The sequence below is a fragment of the Muscardinus avellanarius genome (assembly GCF_963383645.1).
Source record: "Muscardinus avellanarius genome assembly, chromosome: 16".
NCBI lineage: Eukaryota > Metazoa > Chordata > Mammalia > Rodentia > Gliridae > Muscardinus > Muscardinus avellanarius.
Genome location: NC_137802.1, coordinates 15,602,351 through 15,620,149, shown reverse-complemented (window position 1 = coordinate 15,620,149; position 17,799 = coordinate 15,602,351). Strand labels below are relative to the sequence as shown.

General features: G+C 53.8%; 1 protein-coding gene and 1 long non-coding RNA gene across 2 annotated transcripts in view; both read left to right on the top strand.

Moving 5' to 3' along the window:
* The window catches only part of DNAH2 (dynein axonemal heavy chain 2), a gene marked incomplete at both ends in the record, with an annotated part of 149,928 nt that extends 137,879 nt beyond the window's left edge, over positions 1 to 12,049 (top strand). The window contains 13 exons of the mRNA XM_080712978.1: positions 2,884 to 3,070; positions 3,415 to 3,563; positions 3,697 to 3,880; positions 4,096 to 4,286; positions 7,946 to 8,137; positions 8,283 to 8,467; positions 8,685 to 8,913; positions 8,984 to 9,135; positions 9,245 to 9,359; positions 10,609 to 10,785; positions 10,860 to 10,934; positions 11,616 to 11,766; positions 11,895 to 12,049. Of these exons, the coding sequence (XP_080569104.1) occupies positions 2,884 to 3,070; positions 3,415 to 3,563; positions 3,697 to 3,880; positions 4,096 to 4,286; positions 7,946 to 8,137; positions 8,283 to 8,467; positions 8,685 to 8,913; positions 8,984 to 9,135; positions 9,245 to 9,359; positions 10,609 to 10,785; positions 10,860 to 10,934; positions 11,616 to 11,766; positions 11,895 to 12,049 (2,142 nt within the window). The remainder of the gene's footprint in view (positions 1 to 2,883; positions 3,071 to 3,414; positions 3,564 to 3,696; positions 3,881 to 4,095; positions 4,287 to 7,945; positions 8,138 to 8,282; positions 8,468 to 8,684; positions 8,914 to 8,983; positions 9,136 to 9,244; positions 9,360 to 10,608; positions 10,786 to 10,859; positions 10,935 to 11,615; positions 11,767 to 11,894) is intronic.
* Positions 1 to 17,799, top strand: part of LOC308275117 — a 562,357-nt gene that overhangs the window by 394,029 nt on the left and 150,529 nt on the right. The window lies entirely within an intron of this gene.

Below are 17,799 nucleotides of genomic sequence, written 5' to 3'. Positions count from 1 at the left end.
CAAGTTGCTGATGCTGGCTTCCAATTTGCAACCCTCCTGTCTCAGCTTCCTAAGTACGGAGACTGCAGGTACCACCACCATGGCCAGCTTGATGAGATCCTCTTTACCTCCGTGATCACAGCCTCAGGTGGCCCTCAGAGCTGGACAGCTGGCTGCTCCCTCCCTCCTGGACAGCGCTCCTGCCTCTCGCTGCCTTCATTTTCTTCCTCATCTGGATTTTATTTATTTGTTTGTCTATTTATTTTTGGCAGTGGGGACTGATCCCAGGGGCATTATCCCTCTTATCCCTCTGAGCCACACCCCCAGCCCTATATTTTATTTTTATTTTGACGCAGGGTCTTGCTAAGTTGATGAGAGTCTCATTATTTGTTGAGGTTGGCCTTGAACCTCCAGTCCTCCTGTCTCAGCCTCCCAAGTACTGGGATGACAAGCGTGCACCAGCCACCACACCCAGCTGGCCAGTTTTAATGTACTGGATAGTTCACTTCTTTGTTAGGCTTTGGTCCATAATTGGTCCCCTTTTGGAAATAAGCTCCTCCTCGAGGGCATAAATAGTTGTCTGATTTGTTCAGCAAGTGTCCCTAAATGCTTAAAACACAGAGTACATGAAAAATAAGTATTTGTCTAAAACCCCACATGGTGGCAGTCCCAGCTACTGCTGTTTCCAAATAAAATAGTATAAAAATAGGTCTGGGAGTATAGCCTGGAGGTAGAAGGGTTTCCAGGAACCCCAGTACCACCAAAAAAGAAAAAAAAAAAAAAAATTAAGCCGGGCATGATGGCGCATGCTTGTAATCCCAGCATTTGGGAGGCTGAGACAGGAGGACTGTGGTTCACGGACAGCTTCAGCTACTTAGTGACTTAGTCCCAGCTACTCAGGAGGCTGAGGCAGGAGGATTGCTTCAGCCTGGGCAACATAGAGAAATACCCCCTCTCAAAACAATGTTTTTAAAAGAATGAATACAGTCAGGTGTAGTGGCGCACACACCTGTAATCCCAGTACTTGAGAGGTTGAGGCAGGAAGATCACAGGTTTGAGGCCAGCCTCAGCATCCTAGCAAGATTCTCAGCAACCCAGCAAGACTCTGTTTCAAAGTAAAAAATAAAAGGCCGGGCGTGGTGGCGCACGCTTGTGATCCCAGCATTCGGGAGGTTGAGACCGGAGGATCGCGGTTCACGGACAGCCTCAGCTACTTAGTGAGGCCCTCTGCAACTAAGTGAGACCGTTTCAAAAAAAATAAATAAATAAAAAATTTAAAAAAAGCCGGGCGTGGTGGCGCACGCTTGTAATCCCCACGCTTGGGAGGCTGAGACAGGAGGATCGCACGGATTCGAAGCCAGCCTCAGCTACTTAGTGAGGCTCTCAGCAACTTAGTGGAGACCCTATTTCCAAATAAAATATAAAAAAGGTCTGGGAGTATAGCCCGGAGGTAGAAAGCCTCTGGGTTCTACCCCCAGTACCACAAAAAAAAAAAAAAAAAAAAAACTGGGCAGGGGTTGTAGCTCAGAGGTCAAATGCCTCTGGGTTCTAGCCCCAGACCCGCAATAAATAAATAAATAAACAAATAAATAAAATAAATAAATAATAAAATAAAAAGGATCTGTTGGAATAGCTAGGAGTGCCCCCTGGGTTCAATCCCCACACATGGAGGAGGAGGAGGAGGAGGAGAAGGAGGGGAGGGGGAGGGAGGGGAGGAAATGAATGAATAAGAAACAGCTGGTGTTTCTCTAAGTGAAGCTCCCAATGAAGTCATTAGAGCTGGTGACATTATTACCAGAAAACCACCAGAGGGCGGCAGCTTCCTAAAATTCAACTGTGGAAGCTCAACTGGTGAAGTCCTGGGCAAACCCCCATCCCACCCTGACCTCAGCCCTGACCCCAATTATTCCTCAATAAAGGGTTCTCATCCGTCTCAGATTCCCGTATTCATCTCTTCATCCACTCTGTCATGTGCAGAGACTCATTTTGACTTTCTTATAAACAACAACAACAACAACAACAGAGAAAGTAGCATGTAATCTCCGTACTTGGAGGCTGAGACAGGAGGATCACCGGTTTAAGTTGCTCAGCAACTTAGCAAGACTCTGTTTCAAAACAAATAAGTAAGGGATGGGAGTGTAGCTGGGAGGCAAAACACCCTAGGTTCAGTACAGAAAGAAGGAAGAAAGGGAGGGAAAGAGGGAGGAAACTTTAAAAAATGTTTACAATTTTATTTTTTATTTTGAAAATTTATTTATTTATTGGGAGACTGAGACAGGAGGATCACACAGGTTCCAAGCCAGCCTCAGCTACTTAGTGAGGCTCTCAGAAACTTAGTGAGACCCTGTTTCCAAATAAAATATAAAATAGGCCTGGGAGTATAGTCCGGAGGTTAAAAAAAAAAAAAAAAGCCCCTGGGTTCCACCCCTAGTACCACAAAAAATTAAAAAATTTATTTTTACTTACGTACGTATGTATGTATGTATGTATGTATGTATGTATTTTGTGGTACTGGGGATGGAACCCAGGGGCATTCTACCTCTGAGCTACACCCCCTGCCCTATTTTTTATTCTTTATTTTGAAACAGGGTCTCACTGAGTTGCAGAGGGCCTCACTAAGTAGCTGAGGCTGTCCTCAAACTGCGATCCTCCTGTCTCAGCCTCCCAAATGCTGGGAGTACAAGCATGCGCCACCAGCCCGGCTCGATTTTATTTTAATTGACAGTGGCTCTACATATTTGTGGGGTGCAGAGCGACATTTCAGTACATATCCCCAGGTGTAAGGGTCGGATCTGGGTAATTAACATCTCCTTCACTTCAAACACAGGCTGTGTTGGGAGATTTCACTCAGCATCAGCAACTCTCCCTTAGAGGTGTTTCCATCAATCTTGCTCCCCGCCCAAGGTCCTGGATCGGGAGGGCCAGATGGATAACCCATGCACTGGCTGGCTGGCAGACGCCTACTGGGATAACATTACCGAGCTGGACAAACTGACCAACTTCCACGGACTCATGAACTCCTTTGAGCAGTACCCTCGGGACTGGCACCTGTGGTATACCAACTCTACCCCAGAGAAGGCTATGCTGCCAGGTACCGGGTCCGGCCTCCCCTCCTGCCTTCCTCCTTTCCTCCATTCAGGCTGTGTTTGTCCCCTCCCCCCCCCCTTTTTTTTGTGGTACTTGGGTTCCTGGAAGCCCTTCTACCTCTGGGCTACACTCCCAGACCTAGTTTATATTTTTATTTGGAAACAGGGTCTCTTAAGCCAGCCATGCGACACTCCTGTCTCCGCCTCCCAAGCACGGGGATTACAAGCGTGTGCCACCACGCCCGGCCCTTCCCCCTTATTCTTCATCCCTTCCAGCTGCATTCCTGGTAGGTGCCTCTTTGTTCAGATTCTGGGTCTTTCCAGACTCGATTATTCCCCTCGTCCCCAGGTGAGTGGGAAAATGCCTGCAACGAGATGCAGAGGATGCTGATCGTCCGCTCCCTGCGCCAGGACCGTGTGGCGTTCTGCGTTACCTCTTTCATCGTCTCCAACCTGGGCTCCCGCTTCATCGAGCCCCCTGTGCTCAACATGAAGTCGGTCAGTGGCTCCTGGCGCGCCTGCCCACTGGCCCGCGCCCCGGTCTCCCTGCACCCTGCTCTGTCTCTCTTTCCTCAGTCTGTTCCACTTGGGCTCTGTGGCCTTCTGCCCGAAGCCATTCCTGTGCTTCCAGGTGATGGAGGATTCAACCCCCAGGTCCCCACTGGTATTCATCCTGTCCCCGGGTGTGGACCCCACCAGCGCCCTGCTCCAACTGGCAGAGCACACAGGCATGGCCCAGCGCTTCCACGCCCTGTCCCTGGGCCAGGGCCAGGCGCCCATCGCTGCTCGGCTCCTCCGAGATGGTGTGATTCAGGGTCAGTGTTGCCCTTCCTCAGCCGCCTCCTTCCCAGAGCCTTCAACACCAGTCACGCTCCTGTGACTGTGGGTCCCACTTTTCCAGAAAGCCCCAGTGTTGGCCGACTTGAGCACTAGATACGCTTCCCCCACCCCCTGCTGCCACAGGGTGGAAAGCGTGGGGACAGGTGGGACCCAGGAAGTAATTCCTGCTGGTCACGGCGTCTTCTTACAGGACACTGGGTGTTCTTGGCAAACTGCCACCTGTCCTTGTCTTGGATGCCGAATCTGGACAAGCTGGTGGAGCAGCTGCAGGTGGAGGACCCTCATCCTTCCTTTCGTCTCTGGCTCAGCTCCAGCCCCCACCCAGAATTCCCTATCTCAATCTTGCAGGCCAGCATCAAGATGACCACAGAGCCTCCAAAGGTACAGTGGCCATGGGCCCCCCCCTCCCCCCGGCGTTGACCGGGCCATCTGGTCTCCCTTCTTGATAGCAGCGGAGAGCAACCTTAGCCTTAACAGAAACAGGGCTATATTGATTTTATTGTCCTTAAAAAAAAAAAAAATCTACCCCTGGCGTGGTGGCACACGCCTGTAATCCCAGCATTTGGGAGGCTGAGACAGGAGGAGCGCGGTTTGCAGACAGCCTCGGCTACTTAGTGAGGCCCTCTACAACTTACTGAGATCCTGTTTCAAAATAAAGAATAAAAAAAAATAGGGCTGGGGTGTAGCTCAGAGGTAGAATGCCCCTGAGTTCCATTCCAAGAACCACAAAATAAATAAATACATACATACATACATACATACATACATATATACATATGAAACGTCAAGCTAGTTGTGGTGGCATACCTATAATCTCAGTACTTAGGAGGCTGAGACAGGAGGATCACAGGTTTATGGACAGCCTCATCAATTGAGCAAGGCCCTCTACAATTTAGTGAGACCTAGTTTTTTTTTTTTTTTTTTTTTTTTTTTGCGGGTCTGGGGATAGAATCCAGAGGCATTTGACCTCCGAGCTATACCCTCTGCCCTATTTTTTATTCCTTATTTTGAAACCGGGTCTCACTGAGTTGCAGAGGGCCTCACTAAGTAGCTGAGGCTGTCCGCAAACCGTGATCCTCCAGGTCTCAGCCTCCTGGATGCTGGGATTACAAGCGTGCACCACCACGCCCGGCTGAGACCCAGTTTTAAAATAAAAAAATAAGCCAGGTGTGGTGGTGCATGCTTGTAATCCCAGGACTTGGGAAGCTGTTAGGAGGATCCTGGTTCACAGCCAACCTCAGCTACTTAGTGAGACCCTGTTTCAAAATAAAGAAAAAAAAAATAGGGCTGGGGTATAGCTTGGAGGTAGAATACCCCTGGGTTCCATCCCCAATGCCACAAATAAAATCGGACTGAGTTGTAGTTCAAAGGTAGAATGCCCCTATGTTCAATCTCCAGGTCACACACACACACACACACACACACACACACACACACACCATAAGACGTCAGTTCCTTTGCCATGGACTATCTCTTTTCTTACTGGAACTACTATTTTTTAAATTAATTTTTAATTGGTGTATTATAATTATACATACTAGTAGGATTCAGAATGATATATTCATATATGCACATAGCATTATTTGGCACTATTTTTTTTTTTTTTTTTGCGGGTCGGGGGGTGGTACCTAGGGGCATTCAACCTCCGAGCTACACCTCCTGCCCTATTTTTTTATTCTTTATTTTCAAAACCGGGTCTCACTGAGTTGCAGAGGGCCTCACTTAAGTAGCTGAGGCTATCCGCGAACCGTGATCCTCCAATCTCAGCCTCCCGAATGCTGAGATTACAAGCATGCACCACCACGCCCGGCATTTGGTACTATTTTTAAGAATATATATAAAGTTTTTTTGTGTGTGTCTGTTACTGGGGATAGAACCCAGGGGCATTCTACCTCTGAGATGGACCCTCAGCCTTGTTTTATATTTTATTTGGAAATAGGTCTAACTAAGTTGCTGGAAACCTCACTAAACTGCTGAGGCTGGCTTCAAACTGCGATCCTCCTGTCTCAGCCTCCCCAGTACTGGGACTACAAGCATGTACCACCATGCCTGGCTTATTCTATATTTTGAAACAGGGTCTCACTAAATTGCAGAGGGCCTTACAAGTTGCTGAGGCTGGCTATGAACCTGCGATCCTCCTGTCTCAGCCTCCCAAGTACTGGGATTACAAGTGTGCACTGCCACGTCCAGATTTTTTTTTTTTTTGAAACAGGGTCTCACTAAGTAGCTGAGGCTAGCCTTGAACCTGTGATCCTCCTGTCTCAGTCCCCCCAGTACTGGGATTACAAGCATGCACCACCATGCCTGCCTTCTACTCTATTTTATAAATGAGGAAACTGAGCCTGAGAAGAGAGTAACAAGGCCACATAGGACCTGTTAGTGCTCGACAGGCTGAGTGACCCAAACTGGTTCTGCACGACACTTCTACACACTCGACCTCCCTCTGGCACCCCCCCCACACACATACTCCAGGGACCAGGGATATAGGTAAAGCCTGGCTTAGCTCACATGAGGTCCTCGATTCAGTGTCTAGCACCAAGAAAACCCATCTCAACCTATCAGCTCTCCTACCCAAGACAGAGTGTGGCTCCATGATGCCTGGTGAATTAAGTCCAGATGTCTCAAGCTATCATTCTTACTCCGCCTCTGCCAGTACATGGCCCTTGCCTTCCCAGCTACGCATTTGCACTTGACCTCATCCGGATCAGCCTCTTTCTTCTCCGTGCCTTTATTCCTTCAATTCCTTTCATCTGCAGGAAAGCAGGATCCTCCCCTCAAGCTTAGCCATATCCTCATTTATAAGACATATTCCAAATTCTCATTTGTTCATGAAGCCTGATAAATCCAATTACATAGAATGTTCTTCCTTGTTGATATTGTCACCTTAAATAAACTTTTGATGCAATTCTGTATATTTTTGTTAATTAACAGTTGCATGGGGCTAGGGGATACAGCTCAGTGGTAGAATGCGTGCCTGGCATATGAAAGACCTTAGGTTCCATTTCCAGCACTGAAAAATGAAGAAATACGACCAAACAAAAAACAGCTGAATGTATATGTCTTTGTCTCTATTTGCATTTTCTGGCACTCCCAAATTGAGTTGGCCTACCCACCATGGAGAATGTGATGGCTGAGCGGATTAGAAGGGGGGCCACGCTGTGTGTGGTAGTGCACACCTGTAAACCTGGAAGGCAGAGACAGGAGAATCTCTGCAGGTTTGAGGCCAGTCTCAGCAACTTAGCGAAACCCTCTGCCTGCAAGCTGGGTGTGGTGGCACATGTTTGTAATCCCAGTACTAGGGAGGCTGAGACAGGAGGATTGCAGGTTCTCTGATAGCCTCAGCTACTTAGTGAGGCCCTCTGCAACTTAGTGAGACCCTGTTTTGAAATAAAGAATAAAAAGTAAGCCGGGCATGGTGGTGCATGCTTGTAATCCCAACATTCAGGAGGCTGAGACAGGAGGATTGCGGTTCACGGACAGCCTCAGCTACTTAGTGAGGCCCTCTGCAACTCAGTGAGACCCTGTTTCAAAATAAAGAATAAAAAATAGGGCAGGAGGTGTAAGCTCAGAGGTAGAATACCCCGGGTTTCATCCCCAATACCACAAAGAAAGAAGGAAAGAAAGAGAAAGAGAGAGAAAGGAAGGAAGGAAGGAAGGAAGGAAAAAAAGGAAAGAGAAAGATAACCTTCTACAACTTAAGTGAGACTCTGTTTCAAAATAAAATAGAAAATAGGGTCCTGGGTCTAGCTGAGAGGTAGAGTGCCCCTGGGTTCATCCCTAGTACCGAAACAAAAACCAAGGGTGGGGGAGAGAACAAGGAGGTAGGGCTGCCACAGGCCTATACAGTGTCAAACGTGAGCTAGGTAGGAAAAGCCCCCAGTCGTGTAAATGAGTGCACATCTGTCGTGCAGGTCAAGGGCTAGACTTCAGCCTCCATTCACCCCTTTGGGCAGTGAACAGCCTGCACGACTGTACATGGTGCCGTTAGCAGGGCAGAGCATGATTGAGGTCACCCCACTTCTGCATTTTATTGCCCTCAGGGCCTAAAGGCCAACATGACACGGCTTTACCAGCTGATGTCAGAACCACAGTTTTCCCGCTGCTCCAAACCTGCCAAATATAAGAAGCTGCTGTTTGCGCTCTGCTTCTTCCATTCGGTATTACTTGAACGCAAAAAGTTCCTGCAGCTCGGCTGGAACATCATCTACGGCTTCAACGACTCTGACTTTGAGGTGCGTGATAACCGGGGGTCCCTCGTCCCGGCCCTCCTCCCTTGCACCTCTGGCCTCCACTGTGGGGACCCACCTGACAGTGTTAAAGCCCCTTTCAGAGAGTTCCTAACTGGGGTGGGGGGGCCGGGGCGGGGACCACCCACAGGTGTCAGAAAACCTGCTGAGCCTCTATCTGGACGAGTATGAGGAGACGCCCTGGGACGCACTCAAGTACCTCATCGCCGGTGTCAACTATGGAGGACACGTGACCGATGACTGGGACCGGCGCCTGCTCACCACCTACATCAACGACTATTTCTGTGATCAGTCTCTATCAACCCCCTCCTACCGGTGAGGGGGAGGCAGCACAAACAGACCAGGTGGCCAGGCTGAGGCTGGGGGAAGGGTAGGAGGAGAGAATACGACAGGGGGAGAAGACAGAGCGTGCAGGGTGGGAGGGGAAGCAAGAACCAGAAGCTGGACAGGCAGGGTGTGTGTAGGGCCGGGGCCTGGGCCTGGCGCTGAAGCCCAGGTTTCTGTGGCGGGTGATCATGCTGTCATTCCCCAGGTTGTCAGTGCTGGAGACGTACTTTATCCCCAAGGACGGGAGCCTGGCCTCCTATAAGGAATACATCAGCTTGTTGCCCGGCATGGACCCCCCTGAGGCTTTTGGCCAGCACCCCAATGCTGACGTGGCCTCCCAGATCACGGAGGCACGAACCCTCTTTGAGACTCTGCTTTCCCTGCAACCCCAGATCACACCCACCAGTGCCGGTGGCCAGAGCCGGGAGGAGAAGGTAGGCACCCACAGACCCCTGCGTGGGGAGGCGTCGAGGCAGGGGCCGCACTGAACTGGCGCCTCCGTAGGTCCTTGAGTTGGCCACTGATGTCAAGCAGAAGATCCCTGAGATGATCGACTATGAAGGGACTCGAAAGCTACTGGCTCTTGACCCCTCGCCCCTCAACGTGGTCCTCCTGCAGGAGATCCAGAGATACAACAAGCTCATGGAGACCATCCTGTAAGCTCAAGGGGGGCTCCGCTGAATGTGGGAGGGGGCAGGGGAAAGGCCTTCCCTTCTGGCTGGCCCTGGGCCCTCCCTAACACTCCGTCTGCTTCATCCTGGGCAGGTTGTCACTGACAGACCTAGAGAAGGGCATCCAGGGTCTCATCGTCATGTCCACAAGCCTGGAAGAGATTTTCAATTGCATTTTTGATGCCCACGTTCCTCCACTCTGGGGAAAGGCAAGATTACTCCACTGTCGATCCTACTAGTACTAACCAGTGGGCTCTCCTCTCACCCCAAACCCCTCATCTCCCGGTCCTAGGGAGGCCAGCAGCAAACTGCAGAGACCTGGGAGCCTCTGCCATCCACTCACTGACTGCTCAGCTTCCAGACTTCCAGACTTACTCAGGGCAAGTGACCTCTCCAAGGGTGTTTCAAAGATTCCTGGTACTGTGCATGACATCCATAGGTACTTCATTAACGCTATCTGATTAATATTACAGGTTGAGCATTCCTAACCTGAAATCAGAAATGCTCCACTATCTGAAACTTTTTAAGTGCCAACGTCATGCTTGAAAATTTTTGGAGTTTTAGTTTTTTGATTGGGGATATCCAACTGGCAAATCTGTGCTAAAATTCCTGAATTAAAAAAAAAAAAAAAAACAGAAGCCGGGCGTGGTGGCACACACTCATAATCCCAGCATTTGGGAGGCTGAGACAGGAAGATCTGGGTTTGAGGCCAGCCTTAGCTACTTAGTGAGGCCCTTTGCAACTCAATGAGACTCTGTTTCAAAATAATAAAAAAACAAAATAAGGCTGGGAGTGTAGTTTGGAGGTAGAATGCCACTGGCTTCCATCCCTAGTACTGCAAAAAACAAACAAAAAACAAAAAAGAACAGGACCCTCCAAAATCTGAGACTTTTTTTTTTTTTGGTGGTACTGGGGTTCCTGGAAGCCCTTCTACCTCCGGGTTACACTCGCAGACCTATTTTTACATTTTTATTTGGAAACAGGGTCTCCTAAGCCAGCGCGCACGGCTGGCTTCGAACCTGCGCGATCCTCCTGTCTCTGCCTCCCAAGCGCGGGGATTACAAGCGTGCGCCACCACGCCCGGCCAAAATCTGAGACTTTTGACCCCAAGCATTGCATATAAGGGATGTTGATGTCATTGTCATCAATAAATAGTTGTGAAGCCAGTGTGGTGGTGCACACTGAGCGAGGCCCTCCTGAACTTAATGAGACCCTGTTTCAAATAAAATAGGGTGGGGGGGTGTAGCTTGGAGGTAGAATGTCTTTGGGTCAATCCCCAGTACTGCAAATAAATAAGTGCTTGTCATTTTTCTTTCCTGGGAGTGGGCTTTTGGAGAACTTTGCCCAACTGTAGTTAGCAGGGGCTGACACCACAGTCTTCTAGCTGCTCCAGTCGCTCAGGTAAGGTTCTGGATGCATAATGGAACCAAGGAACATGTGCAGTGCCTCCTCCCCCAGGCATATCCCTCACAAAAGCCCCTGGCTTCGTGGACGCGGGACCTGGCCTTGCGCGTGGAGCAGTTTGAGCTGTGGGCCAGCCGGGCCCGCCCCCCTGTGATCTTCTGGCTGTCTGGCTTCACCTTCCCCACCGGCTTCCTCACTGCGGTGCTGCAGTCATCAGCTCGCCAGAACAGTGTGAGCACTGGAGGGTGCTGGGCTGTGCCCCTCCCTCTCTGGGACCCTCCCTCATTCTCCTCTTCAACCCCCAGATCTCAGTGGACAGCCTCTCCTGGGAGTTTATCGTTTCCACTGTAGATGACAGCAACCTAGTGTATCCACCCAAGGTGAGCCCTGCAGAAGCTCGGGTTCTGAGCAAAAGAGGGTCTTGTGAACCGGGTGTGGTGGCACACACTTGTAATCCCAGTACTCGAGAGGCTGAGACAGAAGGATTGTGGGTTTGAGGCCAGCCTCAGCAAGTACTGAGGCTCTCAGCAACCTAGCAAGATCTTGTTTCCAAATTAACAAAAAATAGGGCTTGGGTGTAGCTTGGAGGTAGAATGCCCCTGGGTTCAGTCCCCAGTGGCTGGCGCGCGCGCGCACACACACATATATACACACACACACACATACACAAGATGAGTGTGGTAGTGCACGCTTGTAATCCCCGCACTTGGGAGATTGAGACAGGAGGATCGCACAGGTTTGAAGCCAGCCTCAACTACTGAGTGAGGCTCTCAGCAACTTAGTGAGACCCTGTTTCCAAATAAAGTATAAAATAGGTCTGAGAGTAAAGCCCGGAGGTGGAAAAGCCCCTGGGTTCCACCCCCAGTACCACAAAATAAATAAATAAGTAAAAAATAAATAAATAAATAAATACATATAAAATAAAAACAAGAGTCTTTGGGCGGAGCATGGTTGGAGCGAAAGTGGAAAATTGTTGGGAGAGAAGGGAGGATAAGAGAAGTCAGGGGTGCAGCAACTTTGTGTCTAGACTTCCCCCCAAATTTGCCCCGATCTCTCCTCAGGATGGTGTCTGGGTTCGGGGCTTATACCTGGAGGGCGCAGGCTGGGACCGGAAGAACTCGTGCTTGGTGGAGGCAGAGCCTATGCAGCTGGTCTGGCTCATGCCCACGATCCACTTCAAACCCACAGAGAGCCGCAAGAAGAGCGCCAAGGGTGGGGCACCCTCACACCTGACTGCCCACTGCTGTGGATACTCTCCCATCCCTTGGTCTAACACTCACCTGCTCCCGCCCTGTGCGCTGCGACTCCAGGGGTCTGATTCCTTTTCTCTCCTTCCCCAGGCATGTATTCCTGCCCCTGCTATTACTACCCCAACCGGGCGGGCAGCGCCGACCGGGCCTCCTTTGTCATTGGCATCGACCTCCGATCTGGGGCCATGACATCCGATCACTGGATCAAGAGGGGCACTGCCCTGCTCATGAGCCTGGACAACTGAGGGGGTCTCCTCTCCTTCCCCGCCCGAGAGAGAGTCGGGGACTCTAGGAGCTGAGACCTACGTGCGCCTGGACTATGGACGAAGCTAATTTAGGCTTTGACCTGGGCTGAATGAATCTGGCCTGTGGCGGGGCCCTAAGGATACCTAGGGGTTCTAGCCATAAAGTTGGAAGAATTGTATTGCAGCTCGGTGCAGTAAAATATTCGGGACCACAGCCCCAAGTCAATGGGAAGGTGGGGATTTAGGGAGGGAGGAAGCCCGCCTTACAGAAGACCGGAGCTCCTACCATCAGGGGGAAGGAGGGGAAGGAAGTGGGGCGGCCTTAAGAGGGAAAGAGGCGTGGCTTCGAACCGAGGGGCCGGACGGTGGGGCCTCGGGAGGGTGTGGCCTAAATCTCCGGGCAAGGAAAGGCAGGGCTTGCTTTGGAAGGGCGCGCGATCCAAACGGAATAGCGGTTTGTCAGCCAAGGATTGGGGTGGACCCCGTTCACTGCACTGGGAACCCGGTTCCTTGCACCCGGTAGCCTAACCGGCTTGGGCGCTGGGCGAGACAGACCCGCTGAAATTGGGGCGGAGCCGAAGAGAGGGACTTCAGGGCGAGGAGGGGAGGGGCCAGGAGAAGGGGGCGTGGCCGGGGAAGGGGGGTGCGGGTGTTTGTGTTGGAAAATCCAACTGCGCCACGGGGCGGAGCGGCCCCCCCTGCCCCGGCCCGGGAGAGGGGGGGCCCGCTCGACCCCCGGGAGACCTTGGGGACCCTGAACATCTGGGACCCCCAGAACCAGGTAATGGGGAATCGCGAGAGCGTCTGTTAAGAGGGAAACCATCCTCCGTGCAAGGGGTGCGGGACGTCAGAGTCACAGGAGGGAGAGAGCTAAGCATGAACGTTGAGTCTCAGGAAAGACACTGGGAAGAACATTGGGGCTCAGGATATCCGAGTCCCCCGAATTGAACAGGGCGGGGGCGGGGGCGAGCTGGGAGGCTGAGACCTCGGCTTCCAGATGTCGAGGGGCCAGAGGACTCCCAGTCCCCCTTGGGCCGGGATCCCCTTCCTGACCTAGGGCCGGGCGCGGCGGTCCTAACTGAAGGACAAGACTAAAGAGCAGGGTTTGCAAACAGGTCAGTGCCGCGGCCCCTGGACTGGAGGTCAGATGTGGTCAGACAGGCGTGTGCCTCCCACCCTGAGGCCACTTGGAGTCTCCCCCTAGTTCTCCCCACCAGTGAGATGTAAGGCCTCCACCCTCCATTTCCCATCAGGAGCCCCAAGAGCCCCGGCGGCAGCTTCCCCCAGCCCACTCCGCCCCACCGCACCTCCTTTCACTCGACCTCGCCCATCTCGTCTCCCCATCCCGGACTGCGACCCTACTCCTCCGCTGTCTCCCTTTCCCCAGCCCTCTCCGGACTTGGGCTCTTCCCAGCGTTAGCCACAAGATGGCGAGGATGAGACGCACACCCAGAACTGAGGGCCTTGCGGCCGGGGGATATGGCCGTGAAAGCGACCGAGGGAAAAGTGGGCTGAGGCCCTCTTTTGGCTTCCTGTCATCTGGGCCCCCTCACAGGAAATTGTGGGCCGGAGGGCGCAGGGCGCCGGGTGGGGCGGGACCTCGGGGGACTCAGCCTCCGCCTCTCCGGGCTGGGGTAAATAGTGGGGAGAGGGGCACGCGGGTTGGTTACTAAGCAACGCAGATTCGCTTCCTGTCTGCTGCGGCTTGTGGCCTCGTCTTGGGTCGGGGGTGGAGAGAGTGGGGGACTGGGAGACTGTGGGCAAGGTCGAGAGCGGGACGCCCAGTTCCTGGGCACCGAGGACCCTGGGAGGAAGGAGTCAGCTGCGGCAATACTCAAATGGATTCGGTGGTTTACGGGAGGGAGGCGGGACCCCTGCGCGGCGCGGCGCGGCGCGCCCGGCGCTCCGCTCGGCTCCGGGTGCTCCTCCGGGCTGCTTGCCTTGTTGCCAGAGTAACTGGCGAGCGAGACTCTGGAATCCGATCCCGAACTCTCCCGTCTGCCCAATCCGCGGCAGCGGACGTTGCTGGCGTCACGATCACGGAAGCCAATAGGGAGCGGGCATTGTAGAGCTACAGGAAGAGGGCGAGGGGAGGGGACGGAGTGGAGGAAGGGAGGAGGTGGCCGGCCGGGACCCGCACGTGCACTCCCACACGCTCGCGCCCACCCCCCTCCGCCGCACGCGCCCGAGCCCCCCCTTGCGCCTGCGCAGCGACTCGGGCACCTGCCCCGCTCCCCAGTAGACTTGTGTTTGCTGGGTACTGGTCCAGGGCCCCTGGGGGCCCAAGCGTCTGGGTCGGTCTCCGCTCTTTCGTGGGATCTCGACCGCGAATGCCCAGCCTTGCTTTAGAGGGCCGGCTACCTGTTCCCCCAGCTCCCCTAGCTGGCGCCCCAAGCTCCCAGGTGGGCTGGGCGGAGCTGTGGTTTCCGGGCCCCATATGCCCAGCCGCTGCCACCCTGGGCTCTGGCTTAGGTTGCTTCCCCAAAAGAAAGGGAGTGGGTACGCGCACCCCTTCCCCGAGGCTTTCCCAGCCAGGGTCCAGCTGCTGTGGGTGGCGGGGGCGGGCGCTGCGGGAACGCCCCAGACGGCCCAGGTAGCGCTTCCCGGGTCGTCACGCCCATGCGTGTGAATTACTGCTTTGATGTTTATGGACCCTTCCCGTCCCTAACGTTTCCTCTTCGCGCTCCTTGGTGTTCCTTGCACCTCCCTTGGCTCCTTTTGGGCTGTCTGTCCCTGTCTCCACTCGTCCTTTTCTGCTTCTCCAGTTATATAACTCTTCCTCCCTCCGTGTCCTGATTTCAACTCCACAGACTCCGCCCTGGAACAGCACGGGAGGGGCGGGAGAGTTAGGGGACCCAGACAGATTCCGGCTGGCGGCCGGCTGGGGCGCAGGGGATCCCGCAGATAGGAGACGGAGCCCCACGGGACCGGTGCCCCGTTCCCCGCCCCCGCCCCCACCAGAGATCTCGCCCAGCAGAGAGAAGGCACAGTATCTCGGAGGGGCGTGTCGGGACTCCTGTCAGAAATGTGGGTTGGGAGGTCAGGGCTGGAGGCGGAGAGGAGGCGGGCGCGAGGCCCGAATCCCTAAGATTAGAGTTCTGTGGGGGTAAAAGCGATAAGGCCAGGACGCCTGGGTTTCTTCCTACGTCTCCTTTTTGGGTTCCCAGAATTCCAAGGCTTTTTCCCAGGAAGCTTAGCCTGCCGGCTCCCCACCACCACCACCACCACCACCCCTGTAGGGGTCAAAGGTCTGTGTTAGAGGTGGCCTAGGATGATGTCATGAGTGCACGTGCCCCGGGACGGTTGCCAGGCAATGGGGCCTCCTCCCCCTCCCATTCCCTCCCACCTCTAACCCGAGTCCAATTCCAGTCCCATGCCATCTCTTTCCCCTCTCCCTTCCCTTGGCCTTAGCGTTCTGCAGGTGGGAAACCCCGGCCTGGAGTTTTGGGAGGGGGAGGGGCTCGGGTGTGGTGTGGCTGAAAGACTTTGCCCCCTTGCTGGGCTGAGGGAAACCTTGGGTCACTTTTCCCTAGACTGGCAGCGTAGGGCTGCTCCTCCAAGCTTCTCCCGCCTTGAAAGAGCCTCCTGGAAGTCTTTTACTTTCCCACCTGCTGCAAGGCCCCCTCTCCTTCTCAAGTTGAAGTGGGAGTGGTCACAAAAACAGCTGCTCCAGACAGTATAGTTGTGTGAGCTATGCACCGTCCTTCCCTGATGTCCACTTAGTGACCCACTCCCCTCCCAAACTGAAGAAGGAGGCCAAGAAAGCGGTATTAGACTGGAAAGAGGTTGTTATTCCCTAGAAGTGGATGGGTTTGTTTGTGGCGCCCCACTTGGTGGGGAGGACTCAGTTGGTAGCTGTGGCTGCCCTTCTCTGTTAAGTCCTAGAGTTGGTGTTGGTACTGGGATGGGGGTGGGGGGGCCAATACCTGCTTTCATGTGCCATAGAGCTTGAGCTGTTAGGTTAGACAGGGATTCTAACCCCAGCCCTGCCGCTTAGTGGCTATGAGACTTGGAAAGGTCACAATGTCTCAGAGCCTCAAATTCTTAATCGGCGAAATTGAAATATCAATACCTATCTTTCAGACCCGAGGGAGTACATAAGATAATATATGCAAAAACACTTAGCACTGTTTCTGGCACAGAATAAACACAGGATGAATAGTTGACATGAAATACTTATCAAATGGTGTTAGTTATTATTTTTTATTATAGTTAGTAGAACTACTCCAAACAAGCGATGATCTTCCGAGTTGGTTAAAGACAGTGGAGAATTTGTGCTGAGGTGGGGGGGGGGGTTCTGGGGATTCGCTTGGACTGCTTTGTGCACTTTATTTGATAAGAGCTTTAGTCAGACTTGTGTTGCTTTCTTTAGGATTATTTTTGCCTCTCTTGGAGAAGTAGTTGAAACTATTGCTTTGGCTGTGAAAAATAAAATAATTGTGTGTGGTTCCTGATTTTGAAGCAAGACCCCAGTCCCTTCCCATGTTGTGCTCCGGAGCTTTTCATTTTGCAGACTCCACAGTTTCCCTAGGAGGGACTGGGCTAGGCTGAGGGGTGTGTAAAAGGTTGGGGTGGTGGGTGGAGAGAGACTAGTGCTGGGGGTTGGGGGGGCTGGTAGTTAAAGGAAGAGACCGGAAGGGAGGAGGAGGGAGCCTGCTGGTGGGGAGGGAGGGAGGGGAGGAGGAGGTGGAGGAGGAGGAGGAGGAGGAGGAGGAGGAGGAGGAGGAGGAGGAGGAGGGAGGGGGTTGGGGAGAGCCTGCTACAGTTCTTTGTTTGACTCCGGGACTCAGGGACGGGGAGGAGGAGGGAGGGAGGCAGAGGCTGCGAGCGCTGGGGCAGGCCCAGGAGGCAGAGGAGGGACTGTCTCCCCCCGCCCCCCCAGCCCCCACTCCCCCCCCTGCCGCTTCCCCCCTCCCTTCCCGGACTCGGGGGGCACCGCCGGGGGACAGACACCCAGCAGGTAACCCTAGCCTGGCCTGCCTCCCCTTCTGATTTTCCTCCACACCCTCCCGGATGACCCCTTTCCTTCTCCGATTCCCCGGCCTTGCCTCGTTCCCCGGCTCTCCTTGTTCCTTCCCCCCAGTTGGGCTTGTCGCCCGCCGGCCGCGCCACCAGCCGTCTCGTGCAGCCCGACTCCCTTCCCCAGCCCCGCAGCCTGTGCGCCCAGGTCTGCCCGGCACCTTTCGGGCTCCGTCCTACTGTTTCCTTAGGCTCTTCCCTTCCGACCGTCCCCTGGGGCTCTGAGGAAGGAGGGAGTCCCTGTCCTTTTCTCCCTCCCCCTCTCCGTTGCCCCACCACCACTGGCCCCCCTTTCTCCTCTGGCTGTCTCTAGGGGTGGGGAGAGCACCGGAATCTGGGGGGCCCCATGGAAGGGCAGGGGGCTGTGTGTTCTGGGGAAAGGGGCTATGAGTGTGTGAGCGGTGGGGGTGAGGGGCTGTACAGACACCAGGCAGCCTCTCTTGTCCCTTTAAACGGCCCTCACATTTCTGGGGACTCGTGGTGGTGTGTGGGGTGGGGGGAGGTGGCAAGTCGCCTGGCTGGGGGGGCAGGGCCCTTGGTTTGTCCACACAATCAGGGGTGGTAGTGATTTAAAGGGACAGCCTTGGTGTGGCCGCTGCCACCCTGCGCTGGCAGGAGGGGGAGCCGGCAGGCCACGTCTGGGGAGGCTTGGCTGGTGAGCAGGGCATTAGAGGCTGGCTGAGTCTTTTGCAGGGCCTGCCAGGTCTGGGACAGTGCTGCGGCTGGAAAGG